Source organism: Branchiostoma belcheri, unplaced genomic scaffold (genome assembly GCF_001625305.1).
Source record: "Branchiostoma belcheri isolate BF01 breed outbred unplaced genomic scaffold, Haploidv18h27 scaffold178, whole genome shotgun sequence".
In the NCBI taxonomy this organism is placed as follows: Eukaryota; Metazoa; Chordata; class Leptocardii; order Amphioxiformes; family Branchiostomatidae; genus Branchiostoma; species Branchiostoma belcheri.
The window spans coordinates 1-24,735 of record NW_017803246.1 but is presented as its reverse complement, the minus strand read 5'-3'; the positions used below and the strand labels follow the sequence as shown (position 1 = coordinate 24,735).

Below are 24,735 nucleotides of genomic sequence, written 5' to 3'. Positions count from 1 at the left end.
ATGGCGGCTGCTGGGACATCTTTTATCTACCTGGTTTCTCCTGACAACTGTTTAGAAATTTACAGTTTCGGCACTGGAATATATTTATATAACAAAATTAAAACATGCATCAGTTAATCTGCAAGCCAGAAATAATAGATAGAAAAAAATATCTGCTGAGACATCTTTTATATACCTGGTATAAAATTAGAAACTGTTTAGAAATTACAGTATAGGAACTGGAATATAAAATCAAACATGCATCAGTTAATCTGCAAAAAAAGTGCAAGTAAATCTGTTGTTTTGGTCAATAGAAAATTATCACTCAGTTACCATCTTTTATACCTGGTTTTTCCTGCTAACTGTTAAAAATGTACAGTTTCGACACTGGAATATAATAAAATCAAACATGCATCAGTTTATCTGCAATAAAATCTTTTGGTTGCTAGAATTTAGTAGAAAAAATATCAGGGAGCTACGTCCAGAAGGGGGCTTCTGAGACATCTTTTATACCTGGTTTCTCCTGCTAACTGTTAAAAATTTACAGTTTTGACACTGGAATATAAAAATGAAACATGCATCAGTTAATCTGCGAGCAATTTTTTTGTTTTGGTAGACAGAAAATTATCACTCAGTTACCACCTTTTATATACCTGGTTTCTCCTACCGTTAAAAATTTACAGTTTTGACACTGGAATATAAAATTAAACATGCATCAGTTTATCTGCTATAAAATCTTTTGGTTGAAAGAAAAAATATCAGGGAGTTACGTCCAGAAGGGGGCTTCTGTGCCATCTTTTATCTACCTGGTTTCTCCTGCTAACTGTTTAGAAATTATAGTTTCGACACTGGAATATAATATCAAACATGCATCAGTTTATCTGCAATAAAATCTTTTGGTTGACAGAAAAAATATCAGGGAGCTACGTCCAGAAGGGGGCTTCTGAGACATCTTTTATACCTGGTTTCTCCTGCTAACTGTTAAAAATTTACAGTTTTGACACTGGAATATAAAATCAAACATGCATCAGTTTATCTGCAAGCCAATCTTTTGGTTGATGGCAAAATATCAGGCAGTTGGCTTGCCATTCGCCTCTAGATGGGCTGGCTTAAAAATAGATACCAGTATGTACTGGTATACAAAAGAAAGGCCCGATAAAAGAGCCTAGAATCCCGCCAAAAAATCATAAATTGGTAAGATAAAGACTAAACCTCTGTTTGCAGAGTAGTACTAGTGTCAGTTATCTGATAATTTCCGAGTACGAAATTTCTCAGTTCATGTCCAGACATCGTTTCACACTTGTGTGTAAACCACAGGAAGGACTTTTGACATGCTAATTTGTGAGAAATGTCACAAAGGCATTCCGACGGTTTTATGTGCATAATTCCGTCCAGATGTTTTTAAAAGAAAGGGAAATTTGTTGTTGAAAGCATTCGTGCTGAAACATTATTTAGCAAGAGACGAGAAAAATCAGAACTCCCTAAAAATTTAGACACGAAAATTTCAGTGTTGTTGGAAGTTCTGTATGTTGCCAAAATAAAAACAAACTCCAGGAGACAACATTTTTCTTTGCATGTTGAACAAAATCACAGAGGTGAGATTTTCATTCGTGAATAAAGAAATACTATGCATAATTTTGCACACTTACAAAGAAAGTTCACATCCAGATCAACAGGCCAGACTCGAAAACAACAACATGATGCCTCCTTGCGAAGTGGCCATTTTGGCATCTCGGATTTCATATAACTGTCAAAGACCACATGTTGAGCAAAAATCCGTCAAATGCTGCCTTACAGTCCACACATGCACGTTGTCAGCAAAGTAGTATTTTCAATCTGTACTATATGACATGGAAAGGGTTGAAAAATGTCAAGAAAAGGGAGATATTTTCTAGTTTGAGGAGCAAAATCTGGGGCCGCGTGCTATGCGAAGGGCGGGCAACTATCTCTCCAGAGAGTTCAACTCTAGCGTTCTGCCAGCCTCATTTTTACGTTTACAGGGACGAAATTCGGCCTAAAAATTGCTCCAGTTGTACTTGACAATCGTTGGGAAAGTCTAAGAAAAATATACACGCCAAGACATCGCCTGCAGATGACATTTTTTTGCAGAAATCAGGTCGTAAATAATCAGTTTTGCATGTCAATGTCATCGGGATGTCATCTGGGCCGGGCAAAACAGTGAGGTTGCAAAGAAATCTAAAAAAAAACGTTCTTTTCTGGCTCTAAAATCGCCCAAATTCTAGTCTCAGGAAGATCAAAACCTACACAACATGTTCAAATAACAATATCGATGTAAATATTTACCTTTGGCTGTTGTTTTTGCTGTTTTTTCAGCTGAAAATGACCGAGCTTTCAAGGATCCATCCAACCACTCTCTCGTGTCACTACGGTTCTGAGCAAGGCGGGAGTCCCTTATTTGGTCTGACGACGCGACCCAATCAGCGGAGACCTTAGTTCTCAGAAAAAAGAAAGGGGCGCTCTGATTGGATGGAAGTTTGACAGGAGCTATAATTGATTTATTGATGATATTGATTGATTGGGAAATGTACAATGCGCTCATTTCTTGTGATTTTGATCATGTTTCTTTTCAATTGGACAAGAAATTCTAGCATTAAAATTTGATAAGAATCAAAATAACCAACTGATTTCCAGATGAAGATTTTTGTCTCTTTAATTATAGAAACTTTATTTGCAAAATCATGCCCGAAGGCTAATTGCTTTTACAATCAAGTATGATACTCGTTGCAATACAGTAACAGGAGACAGGTAACAATCTGCTAGCTATTATGGGGTTCGACTTCTTCTTTGAAGGCAGTGGATAATGAATAGTCCCACATTCTGCATAATTAGTGGGTTTAATAGAATAAGAAGTTTTGACTTTCAGATTATAACGGGGCCATGTGAGTTTTTAATACAGTACAGGAGTCCTTAAAAATAATATTAGTATCAGACATTTTTGAGCTTCTGAATTCCTATGATTCCACAGATTTGAATTGTTTAACGTTTTGCACAAACACAAATTTATAAACATCTTGCCATTATTACAAACACAACACAATCAACACTTTAGGAAGATAGAACTTTATTGCACAACAATTGTAACAAATACTAGTACAATGTATGGCAAATAACAAAACCAGACTAACCTACATAACATTAACAAATCAATCAATTGCATGATTTATAAAAGAAAGACATGATTATCAAACATTGAATGCTGGATGGAATTTATCATTGCAACATTGATTATTTTTAAAACCTTTTTTAAATAATCTTAACATTGTACGAATACGTTAGTATTATTAGTTAAAATAACAGTAGATATATATAGAATACAACACGGGGTATTCCGTATCGCCCGAGGTATCGATCCGACTCGCGGGAGGGCCGGGACCGAGGGCGATGTGGAATACACCGTGTTGTATTTTATTTATATCATACCCACCCAAGAAAACGCGTCTTTCAATGCAAGATGAGCCAAAAGTTGGTGCCCCTAAACCCTCAAATGCAACAACATCAGTTCCAACGTCCGGATTCTGTATTCGAATTTTCGAAAGGGGCGATCGCGGTTAGGGCGAAACGCGTTCGAATCGTTTTATGGAAGCCAGGGAAGCGTTCGATAACGGGTTCCGGACCGGGCCGTACCGTGACGTACGGCCCGGTCCGGAACCCGTTATCGAACGTTATCGCGGCCCGGGTATGATATAAAAAAAATATAGGGGTTACGGCCGTTACGCCCCAAAGGAAGTTTTGGGAAACTTTATAACTTTATAAATGTAAGGTAAAAAACTTATTAGTATTATATTAGCAAAAGTGAAACAACATATTTAGATGCCTATATTTTGTGCTTTCTTATTTGATCCAACAACCATAAAAATATAGTAGTACATGTAGTTCATGAAAAGCATCATATTAGCACAATGTGAGTTAATATTTTGTATAACTTTTGTTAAAAGTGTTAAAAGCATTATGTATGGCAAAAAAAAACTAGAAACTTTGAAAGGTAACATTTGCAAAACAAATCCACATGTTTACATTCACAGAGTCTAGCCTTAACTACTACTGCTCTGTTTATCCTTCCTCAAACACATAAACACATATAGTGTCTGGCCATTGCTACATGATGTAACCCAACACCACAGGATGTCTGCTACAGCACCAGTTACCATGGTGACAGACATCTAGCTCAGGACATTGACCTAATTTGTTTGGAATGAAAGAAAAGAGGAAGAAGAAACAGAGCAGAAACTATATGTTTCTTTCTGCAAAGGTAAACACAACTAGCCAGAAATTTAGACTCAAATATCAAAAGTTTAGATCCACTGGAAAAATCCACTGTGGGAATGCATACAAAACCCTGAGATTGCAACAGAATCTGATGCTATAACTAATGTATAAGTTTTATAGTGATTGAAAGGTCACTTAATCAGTAGTATCTTTTGTTTCCTGCTGTATAAAGTTCCTTTATATCTTGCTGGAAATACAATGTTAAAAATGTCTCCTAAGAGGCATACCATAATACATGTGCTTAGGAGAAAGTTAAAAACTTTCATTTTTGCTAAAATGGCATTCTACCATTGGAACATTGTCAGAACTACTGGTAGTACCTTACAGTTTACTTTGGCACTTCAAGTTTAGCAGAACTGGCATGTATTACTTTTCTCTATTTGTCCATCAAAACTAGAAAGTGTTTGAAGGATAGTTTTGCCAGGTTTTCAAACATCTTAGCATGTTAGAAAGTCAGCTTGTGACCTCTGATCTCTACCCTTTGGTCATGACCTGTGACCTCTAAGTTTGGTCATAACCTGTGACCTCTAATCTCTACCCTTTGGTCATGACCTGTGACCTCTGATCTCTACCCTTCAGTCATGACCCGTGACCTACAGGAAGAACAGTGTTTGTGCCAGGTCCTCGGCAGGCTTGGTGTGGATGCTCTGCCCGACAAGGAAGGCCAGCTTGTGGGCATACTGGCACGGGGCAGGAACTCGGATGGTGCCCTGAAACAACATAACTCAATGCATGAACAAATAAAGGAAAGAACAAATAATGAATGAATGAATGAATGATTTGATTAAACAATGCTTGTATGAAGGAATAAACACAAGCACACATACATACAAACACACACACACACAAACACACACACACACATGAACAGACACACACACAAATACACACACAAATACAGACACACACACATACATGTATGCACATGCAGACACAGACACACACACACATGAACATGCACATACACGCACACACACACATGCACACACACAGACTCTCTCTCTCTCTCTCACACACACAAACACACACACCACACACACACCACACACACACGCACACTTACGGGCCAGTTGTAGTAGAGGTGGCAGAGCTTGTAGGTGAGCCTCTGCATGTGGTCAGGCTTGAGGCCGGAGGTGTCCCACACCACGTTGTAGTGGCAGGGAGTGACCGTTCCCTGGCGCACCGACTGCGACACAAGGAAGAAGTCATACCTAATAGGGATAAAAAAGGAATGTTTGGAAAAATCAGACTTTAGGCCTCGCATAGGACGTATGGATGGAGGTCCCATGTTTGAGGAGAGCCACACCCTGTGCACGTTAAACCACCACACCTTTCGATAAAGAGTCTATGGGCATGCGATGGTACAAACTAAAACTGTCCAGAAGTTGGTGATTGAATTGAAGGCTGGCAAAGAGGGAAAGAAGAAGAATCAACAACTCACTACCTACAGCCTCAAAAAAGCTATGGGACTACAATTCTACCTTTACCTATTTAAATGTGTTATTCCAAGCCCTGAATCAGGGGGGGCCTGCATGGGGTGGTCCCAGCAACGCTCTACATTAAATTTTGAGAGCTAGCTACGTATTATGCTGAATTCAGGAAGCTCCTCGATTATGCTTTACGATAAATTCCAAGTGGCTACAACGCATTACGTAGCATTAAAATACACTCTACGCAAAATGCGCTGATTACGCTCTACGTTGTATTAGAGTAGTCCATCTATACCCTATGTAAAACTACAATGGCTGATCATGCTCTACAGAAAAGGGCATGTGGGCCTCCACTCAGGTATGTACACAGCCGGACTACAAACCATTCAGGCCTGGTGACCTCGTCATCCACGATAGTTCCTGGTGGAGGATTTTGCAGCCCGGGACCAGAGCGAGCGAAGAACCGCGTGTTGATCCGTTTCTTCACGATGACGAACGTGATCTTGGGCCTGCACAAGAACAAATAGTGAGTTAGCACAACCAAGGCTCAAAATGCTTTTCTCAGCATACATGTACTTGCACTGCAATAGCCTGGGTACCATCCTTTTTGTATGCCGGGGCTCCCACACTCGCTTCCTTTACAACTAGGGAAGCAAGTATGGGAGCCCCGGCATACAAATAGGATGGTACACAGGCTAGCACTGCAACAGGCCATCATTGAAAATTACCTGCACCAGACAAGTTTTACCTGCACAACTCAGAATTAAGGAGGTATGGATCATACTAAAAAAATGTTCAGAAACAATTGTGATGCTTACCCACCTCATGGGTAATTGGTGAATTACATACATCAATATAAATAACCAAACTCACTCGTATCCAGCAGTCTGTGACCTGAAGGTGTCCATGATCTGTGGCAGCTCGTGTTCCAACACGGCCTCAAGCTGCCCATCCCCAACACCGTCTCGGTAGAAGATGATACGCTGAGGGAACTCTTTGTTGATCGCCTGGTAGTTCCTGAGCGAAGCTGGGAAGAGAGAAGAGAATGAGAGAATCACACCAGGGTATTACTAGTTTTTCTACATTCAGTGCTGCTTAAACCCATGAGAATTGGCAGTTTGGCAGGGCAGGTAAATAATGGAAAAGTCTCTGAGTCCGTAGAAGATGATACGCTGGGTGAACTCTTTGTTGATTGCCTTGTAGTTCCTCAGTGATGCTGGGATGAGAACAACACCAGGGTCTTACTCGTATAATTATAATATATAAAAATAAGGCTCTTATTTCTACATCCAGTGTTTTTTTACCATCTCCCAGCTACTCAACTCCTAGTCCTGCTGGCATTGTTTACACAATATTTTCAAATAATTTGCAGTCTTAATCAGGTCACAGACCCTTGACTTTTTTTTGCCCCGTGGTGGCATAGTTACTTCCACATTCATTGCGCTTTGCTGCGGTGTGATGCGTTGCACCCCCAAATCCTACATATACAGGGCACTATAGATGGTGCTGTATCCATAACCATCCCCCTACTGCTTAAACCCACAATTAATAGAGAATTGGCAATGTGGTAGGGGACGTAAACTATGGAAAAGTTAAGGACAGACAACAGAAACGTTTTATGCCCCAAAAAGTTACAAAAAATATAAAAACACAACTCACCCACTAGACAGTGCTTGAGCTGATCAATGAGCTCTTGCCCTGTTTGTTGGAAGGTGCACTTGGAGTACCATCGGGTCAGGTGACGGTTCATGGAGGCCACAAACCCTCCCACAGACATCCCCTTAGTCAGGGAGTCGTGGTACACGTCTATGCCAACCACCATCAGACTCGTCAACTGAAAAGGCATTTTAGTTTTTATGATTTTACCAGTAAATAAGTCAGACTGCCCCTACGGCTTCCAGCTAAGGGACTGGACGGTGCATGTGTGTGTGTGAGTGTGTGAGTATGTGTGTGTGTGTGTGTGAGTGTGCGTGCATGAGTGATCAATGATGCCATCTACACTGACGTTTACTCTTGGTGGGATCTTCTCCACTGCCCAAATAAGCTCTTACTAAGATGCACGATGGTCAAATCGGGTCGAATTTTTCCTAACACGCTGCTCATGAATATTTACTGTCAATCATTCATTTAGCCATTGACAACAGTAGCTGATTGGTTCGCAGGTTTGCAGGCGGGGACAAGAAATGTTTTGATCGCTCCTCGCCCAGCAAGATTTTCCCGCGAGCTTGTCTTTTGATATGTGTGCCTCGTCTCCGCCCCTATTGTTCTTCGCTTCGCACGTTTTAACAATGCCCCGGCCTTCATCTGTGTCTTCAATTTTACCTCTAGGGTTACTGTAATTCCTGATTTGTTAAATGTCAGTTAATTTTAGGACTTAAGCAGTCACTATTCCATCGCTATTAAAGATTTCACCGCAAGTGTTTGATCTTTCCACCCCCTCCCCGAATCTTGCTGGACTATACAAGCTCGTTATGTTACGATCGCAAATCACGCCTCACAAGTTCTTGACTACAACTTGAACACAACGTACACGTAATTCGTACAGTAACAAACAATACACTGGTGGTCATCAAAAATAAAAATTATTGTACAAAAAGTATGTGTTTTTTGTACAAATGCCGTGCATAAACATACCGCAGGCAGGAAAAAGCATGAAGCAATGGCGTCACTGCTACGCTTTGAACTTTCACGGCTTGTTTACACTATGGGTTTTATGAATATTAGCTCATAATTACGGCTTAGAAGATATCTATAAATCTACAGACACAGCAAGGCGTTCATCTTGTGCAACTAGGAGACAATATCGAAAAAAATGAGACTTACTAAAGCCAGCGTCATCCAAGCGTCCCGAAGAAACAAAATGGCCGCCCGGAAACACATACTCATGAAGTTACACTTACAGCTTTACAAACGACTTACGGCTACGAGAAATGCGACATGAATTTGTTATATTCCGGGGTAAAGGTTCAGTCGAAAGTTTAGTGGCATGTGTACTTCAAAATGTAAAGCGTTAGTGTGCTACGGCTGTACGACGGAACGGAAATTCGGAAACAAATAATTTGCAGGCATAGTCAAAGAAAGGAACAAAATGCCGCCACAATTTTGAAAGCATTCGAGTCAACATTTGCGCCAAAAATACGATCAAACGTTAGAATCAAAAGTTGTCTGTATCAAGGTGTCTGTATGTCTTTCTTGATTGCGTCCTGGATGGTATTTACCCCTATCCAAGGGCGGGCGATGACGCCGGGCTTGGCTGTAAGCTGGTCCACGGGCGCCAAAAAATTGAAAAACTTGGCGTGCATGCAGCGGCTTGCTGGTACCCTGGAATCCAAACTCGCTGTCCGGGCCGCAAAAGCCCTTCGCCCGCTGGTGTAAATTACCGCTACGGGGGAGTCTAGCCCGGGGGGGTTTGGCTGGCCATCGGGCTCAACTCCCCCGTAGCGGTAATTTAGGCAGGCGGGCGAAGGGCTCTCGGCTGCCGAAGGAAAAAGGCTAACGGCCCGATACTAGTTTGGCATCCAGGGTAGCTTGCTGGCGACGGCACGCGGTGCGTGACACTATTACGGACTTTTTGCCCATGAAGTCCCAATTTATTTTGGATTTATATTTGGTCTTGCCCGTAAACTGTCGACATTTTCTTTTTTGTTTTCATGTATTTTTAATGCTGTTGTTGTTCTTGTCCTTGTTTATCGTCTATCGTTTTTTTTAAATGCACTAGCCGTGTTCGCTAAAATGTAGTGCCGTGAGCTTGCCCATAATTTTTCCCCAACCGCGATACTTGAGTAATTTCTAAACCACGATACTAGCAACATCGTTTCAATCCCTTCTACGACGTCAAGATTTTTAGACTGCCCAAAACCTACAATCTTCTCGTCGAAACAGATTTTTGGTCAATTCTCACTTTTACAACTGCCGCGCCTCTCGATCTCAAACTTGGAAAACAATAGCGGTCCGGCCAGGATTTGCATGTAACTGCACTCGAGAACAATGAAGCCCGATAATCAGTCTCTTTGAGGGACGCCGGCGTAGCTGATTATAGTTGAAAACAAAGTCTTACTTCCACGTGAAAGCTCAGAGTAAAGGGTACATGTAATATTTTGGCCCATAACTTTTGATCTAATAAGGATTTTTTGACGAAAACACCAAAAATCGAAAGGGCACAGTCCCGCCGCCATCTTGATGACGCGTTCTTGTTGTTCTATGGAGGCTCACGGGAATTATACCCCAATCTAGGCCGAAATCTACCCCGAAATTTACGTAAATGATCTTAGATTTCGCAGACATCGAGTTTAATACCATAGAATTAAAAAATTATTGGTGAGATTATAGATTAGGACTTCAACTAATGTTTAGTGCGTAAATTGGAAAAAAATCCTTATTAGAAAGGTCACAAGGTTCAAAGTTCAATTGCTAAAAGTTGCCGGAACTAAACACTAGCGTAAGAAGGACTTTTTGAACGCTGTAATTTGCTGTCACGTTTTTACTTCTTATTATTTACAAAGTCAACCTGTCTTCTTTTCGATTCTTACTGTAGTTTCTCGACATGATATTCCGATCATGCGTTATTTTGAGAGATATTTGCAGTGTTTACTTGTGTATAGTGCCTGAGTACAGGCACGAGGTAGGCACCCCGCGGTGAGTGGGCGGCGCACTCAGCCATAGCAACGCGGACAAAAGGCTAGCAACCGGACCATCGTGATGAGTTACTGGGTACGTAACTTGTGTGCTATTTAGCACCTGATGACAGTTTACCAGCAATGAAAAACATATGAAAATCAGCTATTGCTCTCCACTTCAACTCTTACTCTTACTCTTACTAGATTTGTAATCCTCCTTGCTCTTACCGGGATCTCCACGGCCCAGAGTTCCCCTCCCATTTTGCAGTTCAGTTGCATGCCAATCTTAGTGGCCACAGACATCAGCATCTGCTTTTTGTTGAGTGTCTTAGATAAGATGACCTGGCTCGGCACAGGGTGTTCCACACAGCAGAACTTCTTAATGGCGTCATACGTGTCCTTCCTTCCCGTGCCCTTTAGGATGCAAACAACCTGGGACAAAGTGGAAAGTCAAGAAAACGTCATTGAAGACATCCAACTCTTTGAATAAAACAGTTAATGTCTTCATTCATTCATCCATCCATCCATCCATCCATCCGACCGTTCACCCACCCACCCACCCACCCATCCATCCATCCATCCACCCACCCACCCATCCAACCACCCACCCATCCATCCATCCATCCAGCCACTCACCCACATTTCTGATGTCTATCTGCACCAGCTCTTGTACTGGGTTTATATACAGATGTGGTTATTTGTGGATTATTATAAATTTCTACTAGAATTTAATGGCAATGGTTGTTGAGCAGTTTTAGTATGATCCACACTTCTCAAAGTCTGAGTGGTGCAGGTAAAATTTGTCCGGTGCAGGTAGCAGTGCAGACTTGCAGAAAAAGAGATTTCAAGTCCTGGTTATGATAGTGACCTACCATCTGGGTGACTCCCGGCTTGAGCAGCTCTTTCATCACGCGCAGGTAGCTTCTGGCCTGGTCGTCCTCGATGTCAACCCTACAACACACACATGCAGCTGATGATAGAAAGAAGCACACGGAATTCATCCAGTTGCTTGACTTACAAATATATTGTACAATGTATTATCAAGGACATTATGTGTATAATGTCCTTGGTGGCATCGAATTGCCGAGTTGCTAGAGCAATTTCTTGCATTCCTGGCTAGATATTGTGTCCTTGGGAATGGCACTTTCCTCACTCCATCCAGGTGTAAAATGGGTACCTGACTTGGGTTGGGGAGGTAAAGGCAGTGGAAGGAGAGGGATGGGCTCTGGCTTCCAATAAAATGCCCCAGACACAGTGGATCAACAACCCACTGCCCCTATACACTCAAAAATGCATGGGACTTCCTCTGCCTTTTGTTTTCAAAGACGTTTTCTGGTTCAGAGAGCACGTCGGCAGAACGTACTGCATCTGTGCAAAACCCGTAATGTATTGTACATAGCACTTCAGCAGAACGTCTCAAATAAGGTCGTATTCGCTCATATAATTATAAGGTTAGCATTTCTACATTAATTTCCAATGTTCCTCTGCAACAGGCAAAATTCTGATGCAACGTTGACCAAACATCCAACGAAAAACGCGAAATTCCAGGGTTCTGCGCAGGCGCAGTACGTTCTGCTGACGTGCTGGTTCAGATTGTCTTCCAGGAAATGGGACATACGACAAAGTCTGTATAATTTTTAAATTGTACAGACTTTGTCCTATTTCTCATTTCATATGATAATTTTTAGAGCCTTACATGACAGGGTTGGTGACCTGAATGTCCATGGCAGGTCCCACTTGTTTCAGGGCGCCGAGGAAGTCGTTTGCGCTCTGGCCGAGTCTCCTGGGGAAAATGAGGAGCCACTCCTTCAGCGGCCGGGTGCTCAGGAGGGCTCGACTCCGCATCTCTCGCGACCAGTCAGCATTCTCACGCTTAAAATCAAGCTGGAAAAGAAACCACACAAAAAAATCTCAGTGAGTCAATCAATTTCCAAGAGGATCGAACCCACAACTACCTGTAGTACTTATCTAAAGCTTTATACAAGACAATAGCTCTCCAGGTTGCTCCCATTTTTAGAGCATATGCCCTCAAAAAGTTGACGTTTTTTTAATTTGCTTTCTTGCTCTCTATGTGCGATGTCCTGCAAGTAGTAGTGCAGCTAGATGTTTGCTGGTGTGCCCAAATTTTTTCATGATCTGATGTTCAAGCTGGATGTTTTACCTTCATTAACATAGATATTAGTAAGCGTAACATGCTCGCAACTTTTGTACAAACCTCACAATTCAGCTGTGAGGGTGCGAAGGGCTTTGATGTTCAATAAACAATAAACATCTTAGCTTTCATATTATGACAGAAGTAGATATCTGAGAATCTGGAAGAAGGACCTACGTCATGTCCATCTCGACAGAAGAGCTTCTCCTTTGGCAGCGTGCGGCCGTCCAGCTGGAGTAAGTTCTGATCAAACTCGATCTGCCAACCCTTCATCTCCTTCTGCACATCAGGGTTTCTGTAATGGGGAGGCAGGAAACAGTTAACCTTCAGCCAGCTAAGGCACAAAAATTGTAGGACACAAAATCTGCATAACATGACATCACGGAAGCAGTGGATTGCTCCTTCCTGGAGACTGGAGTTAGTTATAACTTATACAGTCGAAAATTTAGTCCAATCCCTTGAGTATAAATCCCTCCTACAACTATAAAATTGCAACATTATGTAATCCAAAACCAGTTACCATGGTGAGAGACGTCAACAAATGAGGTCATTGGCCAAGTCAGAGGTCAGTTTTTGGAACAGAACAAGAAGAAGAAGAAGAGGAAACAAAGCAAAAACAGCATGTTTTCCTTGGTAAACATAAAAATGAGAAAAATCCTGTAGAAAATCTGGATAGTTCTGCAGATGAGCGACCTGTTGAGTTGGTTGATGAAGCCCTGTAGAGTCTTGCTCCTGGCGCCAGGCGTGATGCGGGTGTGCACAGCCACATCCTTCATCACCTGGAAGTTCGCACGAGCTTCATCTGTCAAACCTGCGAAGAAAAGACATTGGGGGTCAAGCGTTGCCAACAGGCAATTTTGTAACAGTGGGGAGTTTATAGGTACTATCAAATGATCTGTCTGACGGTTCTAGAACTTTTAGCCAAATGGTTAGAGCGTAGGGGTGTCAACTGGTGCCCGGGTTTGACGTGGGTTCGATCCCTGGCCCGGGACCAGAAGTGTCTTTCTGTTTGTACTCTCCTAATTCTTACAACTTTAAGTGCTCTGGACCTTTAATATTTTAGCCTTGCAGTAAGTGCATTGGCTTCGTGAATGACCAGGAGGTCTTGTCTAGATTTCTGCAGAATGTTGAGTCTTAAAGCTACTGTATTCTTAGGTGTGTTCCATCGCAGGTCAGAGACAAGTTAGGTGGCAGAGGCGACTACACACATGTAAGGCCACACCAATTTAATTTGTTGGTTCTCGGATTTTTTCAGAAAAAATATGAAGCGACAGGGCGAAAAAAAATAAAAATAAAAACAGGTCTAGGCATCCTATTATAGGCTTAAATGCTATGAAATGAGCCATGAAGTCAACACAAAAGGCTGGGTTAAAATTTAAACATTGAATTTTGAACTTTTAATCAAACCACTGCAATGATAGATGGGAAAACTGTAACAACTAGGAAGAAAAGGACTTTCCTCAATTGTTTGGGGCAAAACATGAGAATTTTTCAGTTGATTCAGGACCAGAATCAATTTTGTTTTTTTTGCAAATCAGAAAAAAACGAAGAGGCGAATCCGAGAACCAACAAATTAAATTGGTGTGGCCTAAGTTACTAAAAATAATTCTACCTGTTAGAGTACAGAGCTCAGGAATCAGCTTCAAGATCAGGACTTCTCCGTCTTTTGTCTGTAACAACAGCAAAAAAAAAAAACATTGTGAAAATGAGACAGTCATCATTACTAAATCTTTTTGTTTGTTTCACATCCCTGCCTTTAGGCATAACACGCGGGTTTTCTACAAGTACAACCTATACAAACAAACAAACAAACAAACAAACAAACAAACAAACACAATGACATGCCTTCTTCTTGGCCCTGCTCAAAAGTAGAGGTTGGTCGTTGTCCTGAATCTTATGGTTGGACTGTCATTCATAGTACTCCAGGATAAAACAAACAAACAAACAAACAAGCAAACAAACACAATGACATGCCTTTTTCTTGGCCCTGCTGAGAAGCAGAGGTTGGTCGTTGTCCTGGATCTTGCGGTTGTACTGTTTCTCGTAGTACTCGACAAAACTGATGTCTGTCCCGTCAGACAGGCGAAACTTGTCAGTCGGGTGCTCCTCCCAACTGATGTCATCAATCCTGTACGTCTGGTTGTTATACCTGTGTAGAAACAAAAAAGAAAGAAGTAATCTTAATCCAGTTTTAGCTCGATGAAGAGCTAGTCTTTTATTCTTCTGCTGGAAAAATTAGGAAACGGAAAATGGAGCTGGCTGGAAACAGCATCCGACATTCTGAGCTGTTAGCCAGCCAGCTTATCCTGTGGAAGCCAGCAGAGGGAAGGAGGAGAAGAGATAGAAGAAGCAGAACCTTCATTGATAACCTGAAGCGGGATGCTGGGCTCAGAAACATCACCACAGCAGAACTCACTGATGGAGGACAGGGACGATTGGAGATGAAGAACCCATTGTCTCCCGTGTTCACAACCCTGACAAAACTGTGGCCACATAATTTACGGAGGCCGACACTTAATGATGCCCAATGGCAATGTTTTCTTCATTTTGCAGCACAAATTTGTGACTACCGGTATTGTAGATTTCAGATGGTTTAGAATAAAAAGGGGAATGTGACATTTTTTTCTGTAAGTCTGGAACTAGTTACAGACGTTGTTTTTTTACTTGAACCTTAACATTTTTACAAGTCTGGAACTAGTTCCAGCGAGGCGGTACACAGCACTAATCTCACCTAGTGATACATGCCGGTTCACTGGACTTGGATCCGGACTTGTAAGAATGTTTAGGTTCAAGTCCAAAAAAACCTAAAAGTCAAGAACCGAGTCCGGACTTATTACCATAAAAGACCATTTCACATACCCCTTTTCTTTCCAAACCACCTAAAACCTTCCGTAGATTGCAAAATCTTTGCTGCAAAATGAAGAAAACATTGCCATCAGGCATCGTCAAGTTCCAGCCTCCATGTTATGTGGCCAAAGTTTCACCCAGAAAACATTGCAAGGTTGCCAACATGCAGTTTTGTATATGTCATGGGTTTAGGTCCGGACTTACAAGTCCCGAACTGAACCTAAACCTCTGGACTTGAATCTGGACCTGAACCTGAAATTGGGTTTAGGTATGCATCACTACTCTCACCTTGTCAGGACGATCTCTCCCACCAGCATCTTTGTGGCCTTCTCGTAGAACTTGCGCTGATCCTGGCCGTACAGATCGTACATGAGGTCCAGCACCGTGTCCGTACGCATGATCTTATGAGAGACGTCGGCCAACAGGAGGGTTTTAGACTCGTACTGCAGGATGGAGGTCACGAACCCAGGCCACACCTCCAGTCTGGGGAGAGAACAATCAATCAATTAGTCAGTCAATCAATCAACCAATCATCCACAAGTGTCGGTACGGAGGATCTTGTGCGAGACGTCGGCCATCGGGAGGGTTTTCGACTCGTACTGCAGGATGGAGGTCACGAACCCTGGCCATACCTCCAGTCTGGGGAGATCAATTAAGCAATCAGTCAATAAATCATACAGGCATGTAAAACTGATTCAACTTTGCTAATGTGGGACACAGTATATTGTATGTGTCAATTATATCATACAGATTGCCTTATTCAGTATATTCAGTTTTGCCGCCCTGAAATTGCAATGGATGCCTTTAATAAAGAAACTTTTATTGTACATTCATGCCCTATCAGGCCAAGTGCAGGTGAACAGATGAAAAGGTATATACATGCTTGTAGTAATCTAACTATGTCAGCTCTAAAAGTTCTCTAATACTGAGGTTTGGCTTCTTCTCGTTTCTTTCTGATGATAAAGATATAATTTGAGATTTAATTCTTCCTGACCTGTGCTGTGGGATGTCCACCTTCTGACCGGGGTTGTAGTAGTTCCTGTTGACCTCCTGCATCCCAATGGTCTTCAGGAACTTGCGGAAGAGGATGTTGTAGATCTGGAGACAGACCGGCGACGTCGGCGGGACCTCGTTGGTCAGCGTGATCGTGATCTTGACGGGCGAGCCGTCCGTCTTTCGCTGCGTGGTTATCACCGTTTGCTAGAAAAAAAATTCAACAAATTAAACAGCTGTTGTTGGCATATGTGCTGATGTTAACCATTGTCCTGCTGACATTTTTTACACAATATTTTCTTACTTAATCTTACAAGTCTTACTTAATCTGGTCACAGGACTTTTTTTGCCCTGCGGTGGCATAGTTACGTCCGCATTTGTTGCGTTTCGCTGCAGTGTGATGCGTTGCACGAGAAACACCCCCAAATTGTACATATACAGGGCACTATGATGGTACTGTACGAGTAACCCATATATATTTGGGCCCCGCAGGACAAGGGTTAACACTTTGGAGCACCAAATCCGTAGTGTGTTTTTGGCACACAGTCAGACAAATTAGCCAAAGAGGCTCGGTGGGCGTCACTCCACCGTATAGATAAAAAAATAATGCCTTCCTACCGGCCCTATTTTTTCAGGACTGAAACAGGAAACACAACATTTTTTTTCGTAGGCCCAACCATGTTCTTATATCATCCTTTTCCAGTCTCCTGGGCAGAAAAAGGATCTTCCCAATCCCATGCCATCATAGATCTTGGTACCTGCAAGAAGTGTGTTTTTCTTGGCATCCTTTGCTTTTTTTCTGTTTCAATGGTAAGAAAATGTTCTTACATCCTTTTCCAGTCTCCTGGGCAGAAAAAGGATCATCCCGTCAAAGATCTTGGTACGTCCCAAGAGGTCCTCCTGGCTGCAGACCATGGCGATGCGAGCTTTGCGGTGATCCACTTCTGGCGAGAACTCCACGTGATACTGGAACAGGACCCAGTCAGGCTGCGGCTTCACCCGGAAGAAGTTGGTGATCATGCTGACAGGGTTCCCTGTAGTACCTGTGGTGACGACGATTAGTACAATATTCATCAGTTAGTACATTCACCAATCAGTAAAAGGTAGCCAACACGTACCTATAGATTTTTGACGTCCACTGTACGTGTTGATCACGGAGTGACCTAGTCTCGCGAGAACACGAGACGACATCGAGACTTGTAATAGCTATGCCTTCCAGTACCAGAGTTATCAACCAAGGATTGAGGTGTTCAAGAATTCATTCTTTCCTAGAACTATCGCAGAGTGGAACTCACTGTCACCATGTACAGTAGGGGGCCTAGGGGCATTGTCATTGGATAGCTTTAAACAATGTCTAGAATTAGATGTTCAAGGGCCAGCTGCCACTGCGCCGCATGCCTGCAAAGCGGGTGTGTTATGCCGAAGGGCGGTTATACCGGCTATATAGATACAGAAGCTGGTGTGTTACGCCGAAGGGCGGTTATACCGGCTATATAGATACAGAAGCTGGTGTGTTATGCCGAAGGGCGGTTATACCGGCTATACAGATACAGATACAGAACTACCATGCCCCAAGACTGGACGCCAGGCTAGGCTGATGTAATTCTGTCAGGCTCACCTCTCTTGTTGGCCATGTGCTCGGGTCTGGTGTGGGGTTCCTCCACCACCACCCCACCCCTCCTCCTCCTGGTACTCCTGTCCCCACCCCCTGGGGCGCGCTCCCCCAGGGTCAGGGCCTCCAGCTGGGAAGTGGGCGGGGCTGGGAAAGGACAACAACTGTTACAACAAGGCGTTCAGACATGGCAGACTTCAACAAGGGCCTTCATGGGAGGGTAGTGATTACGAATTTACGCAAAATTTTTGCCGCCGATTACAAATTCCGTTTAAGACTCAAAGCGGACTTTCGCTTTACGACTACTACAAATTACGTTGATTTCTGGAGAGACTGCCTATGGATTAAGAGGACTAAAAAGGCCTGATTACGCCTTACAAAACAACAACTGTCAGAGGGCCAGCATGGTCTACCAGATACCTTTGACCCAGTGTTGTCACATCACACTTCAAACTAAAGAAGCCACGTGATAAGCCTCACTGGGTCAGTTTACGGAGGAAGTGACTGGTCGAAAGCTCTAGGTGAATTTTTTTTTTTTTTGAGATTTAACATTTTGAGTTTTAACATTAAAAAACAATGTCAGAGATTTGATTTGTCTCCCTTCAACAACAACAATTCAACAACTCACAAAGAAACTAGACTTTCTCTCCAGCAAATCTCTTACCTCCAGGTGCTCTTGCTGTTGCCCCTCCCCTTTGTCGGGCTCTGCCAGTTGCAACGGGAGCTGCCATTGGTTGTCCAACTCCACCCTCTGCTCCCATTGGTGGGCCTACAGTGTGCTGTGCTCCCATTGGTGGACCTACGGCATACTGTGCTCCCATTGGTGGTCCACCCTGAGCTGCCATAGGTGGCCTCACATGACCCTGTGCTCCCATTGGTGGGGCTACTGCATACTGTGCTCCCATTGGTTGGCCTACGGCATACTGCACTCCCATTGGTGGGCCACCCTGAGCTGCCATTGGTGGGCCACGCTGAGCTGTCATTGGTGGGCCACCCTGACCTGTCATTGGTGGGCCACCCCGACCCTGAGCTGCCATTGGTTGAGAGGTCTGCATCCCGGGCTGTCCTTGGTAAGCTGCCTGAGTGCCTGGTCGGCGCGGCGAGGGTTCGTCCGTGGCTCCCCTGCCCCTGCCTCGAGCCCGGCCACGGGCCCTGCCCTGCGGCTGCGACATGGCTGCTCAAGGTCTCAACATGGAATCAAGGATACAAAACATTAATTAACAAAATAGGTAATGGTACTAGTAGCTTTTTTTGGGTTAGGGTTATTAGGGACTTAGGGTTAGATAAATCTTCAAGCAGATCATAGGGTGGCAAAAGACAGTAGTATTAAATAAAATGGCCAGCCAGTATCCATTTGCCAGAGAGGGTCCAATGCGCCACCCAAGGTGGGGGTAGTGATAAAAAAATGGGCCATATATACATAGCTAACGATCACTCCCCCACAACCTCTGCTTGGAGAGTTGGTTCGCCAGATTTTAAGTCCATGGCATAAAACTTGTAGCTATGTCTCCTGTTTGAAGAGTGCCAAAAACAGTGATCAAAGAACCCATCCCTTTAATAGATTAGATCAGAGATTTGCACCAGTCTGCCCCAGTGTAAAAATAAACAAATCAAGATTTATAGTTAGTCTCCACCAGACTTCTTTTGCGGGGTGAATAAATCGTAGAAATCGGCCTAAAAGGGATATAATTGGCCAGAGAAGATAGCCGGCCAGAGAAGCTCCATTTCCCCAACATGGAGCTTCTCTGGCCGGCTATCTTCTCTGGCCAATTATATCCTTTTCAGGCCGATTTCTACGATTTATTTAGAGTACGGGGATCTTCAAAATCTTTACAGTTGACAAATAGGCTTGTTTTACTGAGTACTTCGAATTTGAGCATTCTTGGCCAGCGAAAAGGCAAAATCATTCTACAATTTTGCAGAATCACGTTCGAAAATCATGATATCTTGAAAATAATCTTCTGTCCATGCGGCCATGTGTGGCGTGACCCTTAATCACATAAATCAGCCGTCGGAATGTGACACTGACAGATTCTTAGAAATTCAAGATGGCTGTTTTGAGTGTTTTTCCAGCATGTGAACCATAAATTTCCCTGCAGCCTGACATATATGTACGTTACAAATATAGGAAAAGTTACATCTTGTCAAGGAGGTTCAATTTCTTCTTGATCTTGTTGTGAAATTTATTCAACAAGTCTTCTGGAAAAGCGTCCCACTATGATCCGTTTTCAGGACAGATCTGACCCAGATAAAGAAAGTTAGACAGCTTTCGAGGGAAAGCAAACAAGCGTCTTGAACAGCAGATGAATTTTCTGCTCGGAATATTTCACAGACACAGAAAATATCTACACCAGAACTAGAAGCAGACCAGAAAACTTACCTTCTTGCCGAGAGTCAAGACGTTTCAACTCTCTTGGCCTTGGGCCTCTCCGACAAAAACAAACAGGCCAGACCAGACAGTCGCTTATAATCTGTGCAGTTTTCGGGCGTATTTCTGTCGTCTGGGCTTCATATATCTTACAGTTTTCTTCTCTAAATATTGCACACCCTTCCAAGAACGAAGAAAAGGCCCAAATTATCCTGACAAAGCCGTCAGAATTTTTTATAACGGGACCTCCCAGCACGGGACGTTTCGGTAAGGTCCCACCATATCCCACCATCCACTTGGGATGGGCCGCACTTCGGCCAATCAGAGCAACTCTTTGTTCTCAAGGCGACTCCAGGTTTGTAAGGAACGATTTGATTGGTTCAAAGTTAATTAGCGTGAAGATAATTAAGTCTTTAAGTTACCGGAGGGGGGTGAATGACCCCTTTTGTGTCCTACTTGGAAAATGTGGTAAGAATTACTCAATTAGTGCTGTGTGGGTGTTTCCTTCCTGTGAGGACCTTTCCCACACTTTTGCCTGCTAGGTAAGAACTAGTCTATATACCAGACTAACTACGATGGCTATATATGGGAGAATATTTGCCAGGGGAGTTTGGCCGCCTTGTAGGTTTGACTGGCCGCACACGTCGGAGGGAAAGAAACTACCTCTCCGCGGCCGGACTCCCTTGGCCAATTTAACTCTCTTTTTTGCCGAATTCTACGATTCGTAGAAAGGCCTGGTGGAGGCTAGGGAAGAACGTGGTTTTAATTATTTGTACCGAATAATTTATAAGGTCAGGGAATAAGGTATATCCAAGGACGTTCAACTTGGTATATCTCGCCATACGGCTGCGGCAAGTAATTTTATGGATGACATGAGCGCTTTTAAATTCATTTTTCACATAGTTATTTCATTGACAAATGGATGATGTAATAGTTGGCAGTAAACTTATACAGTATAGGATATAGCAAGGACATTCTGGATGGAAGCTCCTTGAATATAGGGTATAATCAAGGACGTTCAACGTGGTGTTGAACGTCCCCAGGTATAATCATATTTCTTGTTAACAGGGTCTCCGATATCAAATTCGATTTTGGCCTTCTCTGTCACTCCCTCACATCTTGCAATCAGAAAAACAAACAACACAAACAATCAATAGTTTTGGAAGATAGAACTTTATTCCAAATGTAACCCAACACCACTGGATGTCTGCTACAGCAGCAAGTCACCACGGTGACAGACATCTAGTCTAGGTCATTTAATTACTACCTTATTACTTTGGAATGGAAGAAAAGGAGGAAAAATAAACAGAGCAGAAACAATATGCCTCCTTCTACATGTGGAAGTAAACATAACAAGCCAGAAATTTACTATCCAAATTTTAGATCCACTGGAAAAATCCACTGTGTGAATGCATAGAGCATGGAGCTAGAAATGAGAGTCTTTTAACTCCATGCATAGAGTAACCCTGAGATTGCAACAAACCCTGCTGCTAGTTTATGTTAGTTATACAATGATTGAAAGTTTACTTAATCAGTATCTTTTGTTTCCCTGCTATAAACTGTTCCCTGGGAAGACATCTCACCTGTTAACAATGTCTCCTTAGAGATATACATAACACATATGCTTAGGACAGACTCTGGGTTCTTTCATTTTGTTAAAACTACACTCTACCTTTGGAAAATTAGACCTTCAACCTTACAGTTTACACTCGCTCGCTCACTCACTCACTCACTCTGACTCACTCACCCACTCACTCACTCACTCCTCACTCACTCACTTATTCACTTATTCACTCACTCACTTAAGTTTATCAAAACTAGAGAAAGGAAAGTGTTCGAAGGAGTTTTGCCAGACTGTCAAATCACATAATGGGTTCTTTCATTTTGTTAAAACTACACTCTACCTTTGGAAAATCAGACCTTCAACCTTACAGTTTACATTCACTCGCTCGCACGCTCGCTCACTCACTCACTCACTCACTCACTTATTCACTCACTCACTTAAGTTGATCAAAACTAGAGAAAGGAAAGTGTTCGAAGGAGTTTTGCCAGATCACATGCATGTTCTCTGTGGAAACCCAGCTTGTGACCTCTGATCTCTACCCTTTGGTCGTGACCTGTGACCTCTGATCTCTACCCTTTGGTCGTGACCTGTGACCTACAGGTAGAACAGTGTTTGCGCCAGGTCTTCTGAAGGCTTGGTGTGGACGCTTTGTCCAACTAAAAAGGCCAATTTGTGGGCGTACTGGCACGGGGCGGGGACTCGGACGGTGCCCTGAAACAACATAAAACGATTGCATAAACAAAGGAAAGAACAAATAACGAATGATCGAATGAACAAATGATTGAAGGAAATGATAAGCAGTAATAGGCACACACACGCACACACTCGCACATACACACATGCATTCACATACACACACACTCACACACACACATACATACATACACACTAACAAGTGCAAACACAGTGTACATAAACATGCATGCACACACGCGCACGCACACACACACACAAACATGGGCACACACACACAAACACACATACATACATACAATCCACACAAACACACAAACACGCATGCAAATGCACACACACACACGCAAACACATGTGCACACACACACACACACACATGCACACACATGTGCACACACACACACACACACTTACCTGCCAATTGTAGTAGAGGTGGCAGAGCTTGTAAGTGAGCTTCTGCATTTGGTCAGGCTTGAGGCCAGAGGTGTCCCACACCACGTTGTAGTGGCAGGGAGTGACCGTTCCCTGGCGCACCGAGGTGGACACCAGGAAGAAGTCATACCTGAAGAAAAAGAAGAAGGATGTCTGGGAAAATCCAAATTGTACAGATTTCTAGACCATACAGTCTATGATCTTGTCTCAACCTGGTGTCCACATCCCACTGCCCCAAAAATACAGCCTCAAAAGAGCTATGGGTCACAGTAACATTTACGTACATTTGTTCCTTTCTACATTTTGTAATTCCCAGCCCTGATTTAGGTACACAGCCAGACTACATCTGGTACATCGAGAGTACGCCCCGATTTGAGGTGCTCTCTTTAGAGACGATTGACTCTGGACTGAACCATGAACCAAGCAAACCAGCACCAAGAGACCATGTCTAGTGAGATAGTCTAGCTATGTAAGACATTAAAGGGCCCGCAAGCCCTTTTCCGTAGAGCGTAATCAGCCGTTTCAATTCTACGTAGAGCGTAGACGGACCGCTCTAATTCAATGTAGAGCATTATTGGCGTATTTTGCGTACAGCGTATTTGCCATTTTAATTCTAGGTAATGCATTGTGGCCACTTGGAATTTATCGTAAAGCGTAATCAAGAAGTTTCCGAATTCAGTGTAGAGCGTTTTTGGGACCCCCCATTGCAGGCCCCCAAGGACACTGTACAGCAACAACAACTACTACAAACCATTCAGGCCTGGTGACCTCGTCATCCACGACAGTCCCTGGCGGGGGATTCTGCAGCCCGGAGCCGTCACGCGCGAAGAACCGCGTGTTGATCCGTTTGTTCACGATGACGAACGTGATCTTGGGCCTGCACAGGAGTAATCACTCAGTTAGCAAGACAGATAAACATTATGCAAAAGAGTCAATTACTGTAGTACTGTTAAAGTAATTCACTTTATGTTCATGGCATGGCCAAGGCATATGCTCACAGTTTAGTTTAAGAAACAAGGAGTTTCACGCACGGATTCCAAACTTTTATTCACATTGACAGTGGCGGCAGGTGTAGAAAAGATGGTGAATTACGTAATGTGTTAACGGTAATGATAAGTTCCCTGTTAGTGCTTAAGTGACTGTGACAACTGCAAACATTAAAAGTACTGTGAAAATGTTAGAAATTACCAATAAGACTAGTAATATTCCTTAACAAATACTCCTGATGCCTGCATAATAGTGATGTTCTCTTGGACATGCTGGAGGTCCCATGTTTTAGGGCAGTCACACCTTAAGCATGTTCAGATCACACCACACTTATCATAAATAGTAGGGACCACTCTTCCCGGTGTGAATGGTTCAAACCTGACAGTCTGGTCTCAGGGTTGTCATCTTGAAAAGGTGATAGTTATTTTAATCCTTCGACAAATGCAGTAAGTCTCAATAAACCAACAAACTCACTCGTATCCTTCAGCATGGGACTTCAAGGTGTCCACGATCTGTGGCAGCTCCTCCTTCAATAAGGCCTCCAGCTGCCAATCCGCCACACCGTCTCGGTAGAAATGACACGCTGAGGGAGCTCCTGGTTGATGGTTTGGTAGTTCCTGAGTGAAGCTGGAAGGAGAGAATCCCACCAGGGTGTTACTAGTTTGCTTAAACCCATGAGAATTGGCAGTTTGGTAGGGCAGGTAAACTATAGAAAAGTTTCGGTAGAAGATGACACGCTGAGGGAGCTCCTGGTTGATGGTTTGGTAGTTCCT

The 24,735-nt window shown here is 43.0% G+C and overlaps 2 protein-coding genes across 2 annotated transcripts; both read right to left on the bottom strand.

Annotated features, from left to right (window-relative positions):
* Positions 1-3,692: 3,692 nt before the first annotated feature.
* On the bottom strand, positions 3,693-20,565 carry LOC109467210 (piwi-like protein 1). Its single transcript, XM_019765154.1, has 19 exons — positions 20,297-20,565; positions 18,942-19,101; positions 18,581-18,887; positions 17,923-18,063; positions 17,133-17,347; positions 16,306-16,511; positions 15,600-15,794; positions 14,429-14,613; positions 14,077-14,127; positions 13,158-13,275; positions 12,642-12,759; positions 12,009-12,196; positions 11,185-11,263; positions 10,541-10,744; positions 7,356-7,530; positions 6,570-6,723; positions 6,080-6,205; positions 5,330-5,477; positions 3,693-4,976 (listed from the first exon to the last, which is right to left on the bottom strand). Exons 2-19 carry the CDS (start codon positions 19,086-19,088, stop codon positions 4,860-4,862), a joined length of 2,874 nt encoding a protein of 957 aa, XP_019620713.1. The 5' UTR covers positions 19,089-19,101; positions 20,297-20,565; the 3' UTR covers positions 3,693-4,859.
* Positions 20,566-22,286: 1,721 nt separating this feature from the next.
* LOC109467183 (piwi-like protein 1) lies at positions 22,287-24,589 on the bottom strand (the record flags this gene model as incomplete). Its single annotated transcript, XM_019765125.1, is given in 6 exon segments — positions 22,287-22,408; positions 22,443-22,559; positions 22,958-23,105; positions 23,727-23,852; positions 24,437-24,536; positions 24,539-24,589. Coding segments are annotated over 5 exon segments (542 nt in total), but the record flags the coding sequence as incomplete, so codon positions are not given.
* Positions 24,590-24,735: the final 146 nt, after the last annotated feature.

Coding starts and splice junctions, on each gene's coding strand:
- LOC109467210 (XM_019765154.1), bottom strand. CDS start 19,088: ATGTCGCAGCCGCAGGGCAGGGCCCGTGGCCGGGCTCGAGGCAGGGGC. Junction 13,276..14,076: donor TGAGCTCTGTACTCTAACAG/GTAGAATTATTT, acceptor TTTTCTTCGCAG/GTTTGACAGATGAAGCTCGT. Junction 7,531..10,540: donor TCTGGGCCGTGGAGATCCCG/GTAAGAGCAAGG, acceptor ATGCCTTTTCAG/TTGACGAGTCTGATGGTGGT.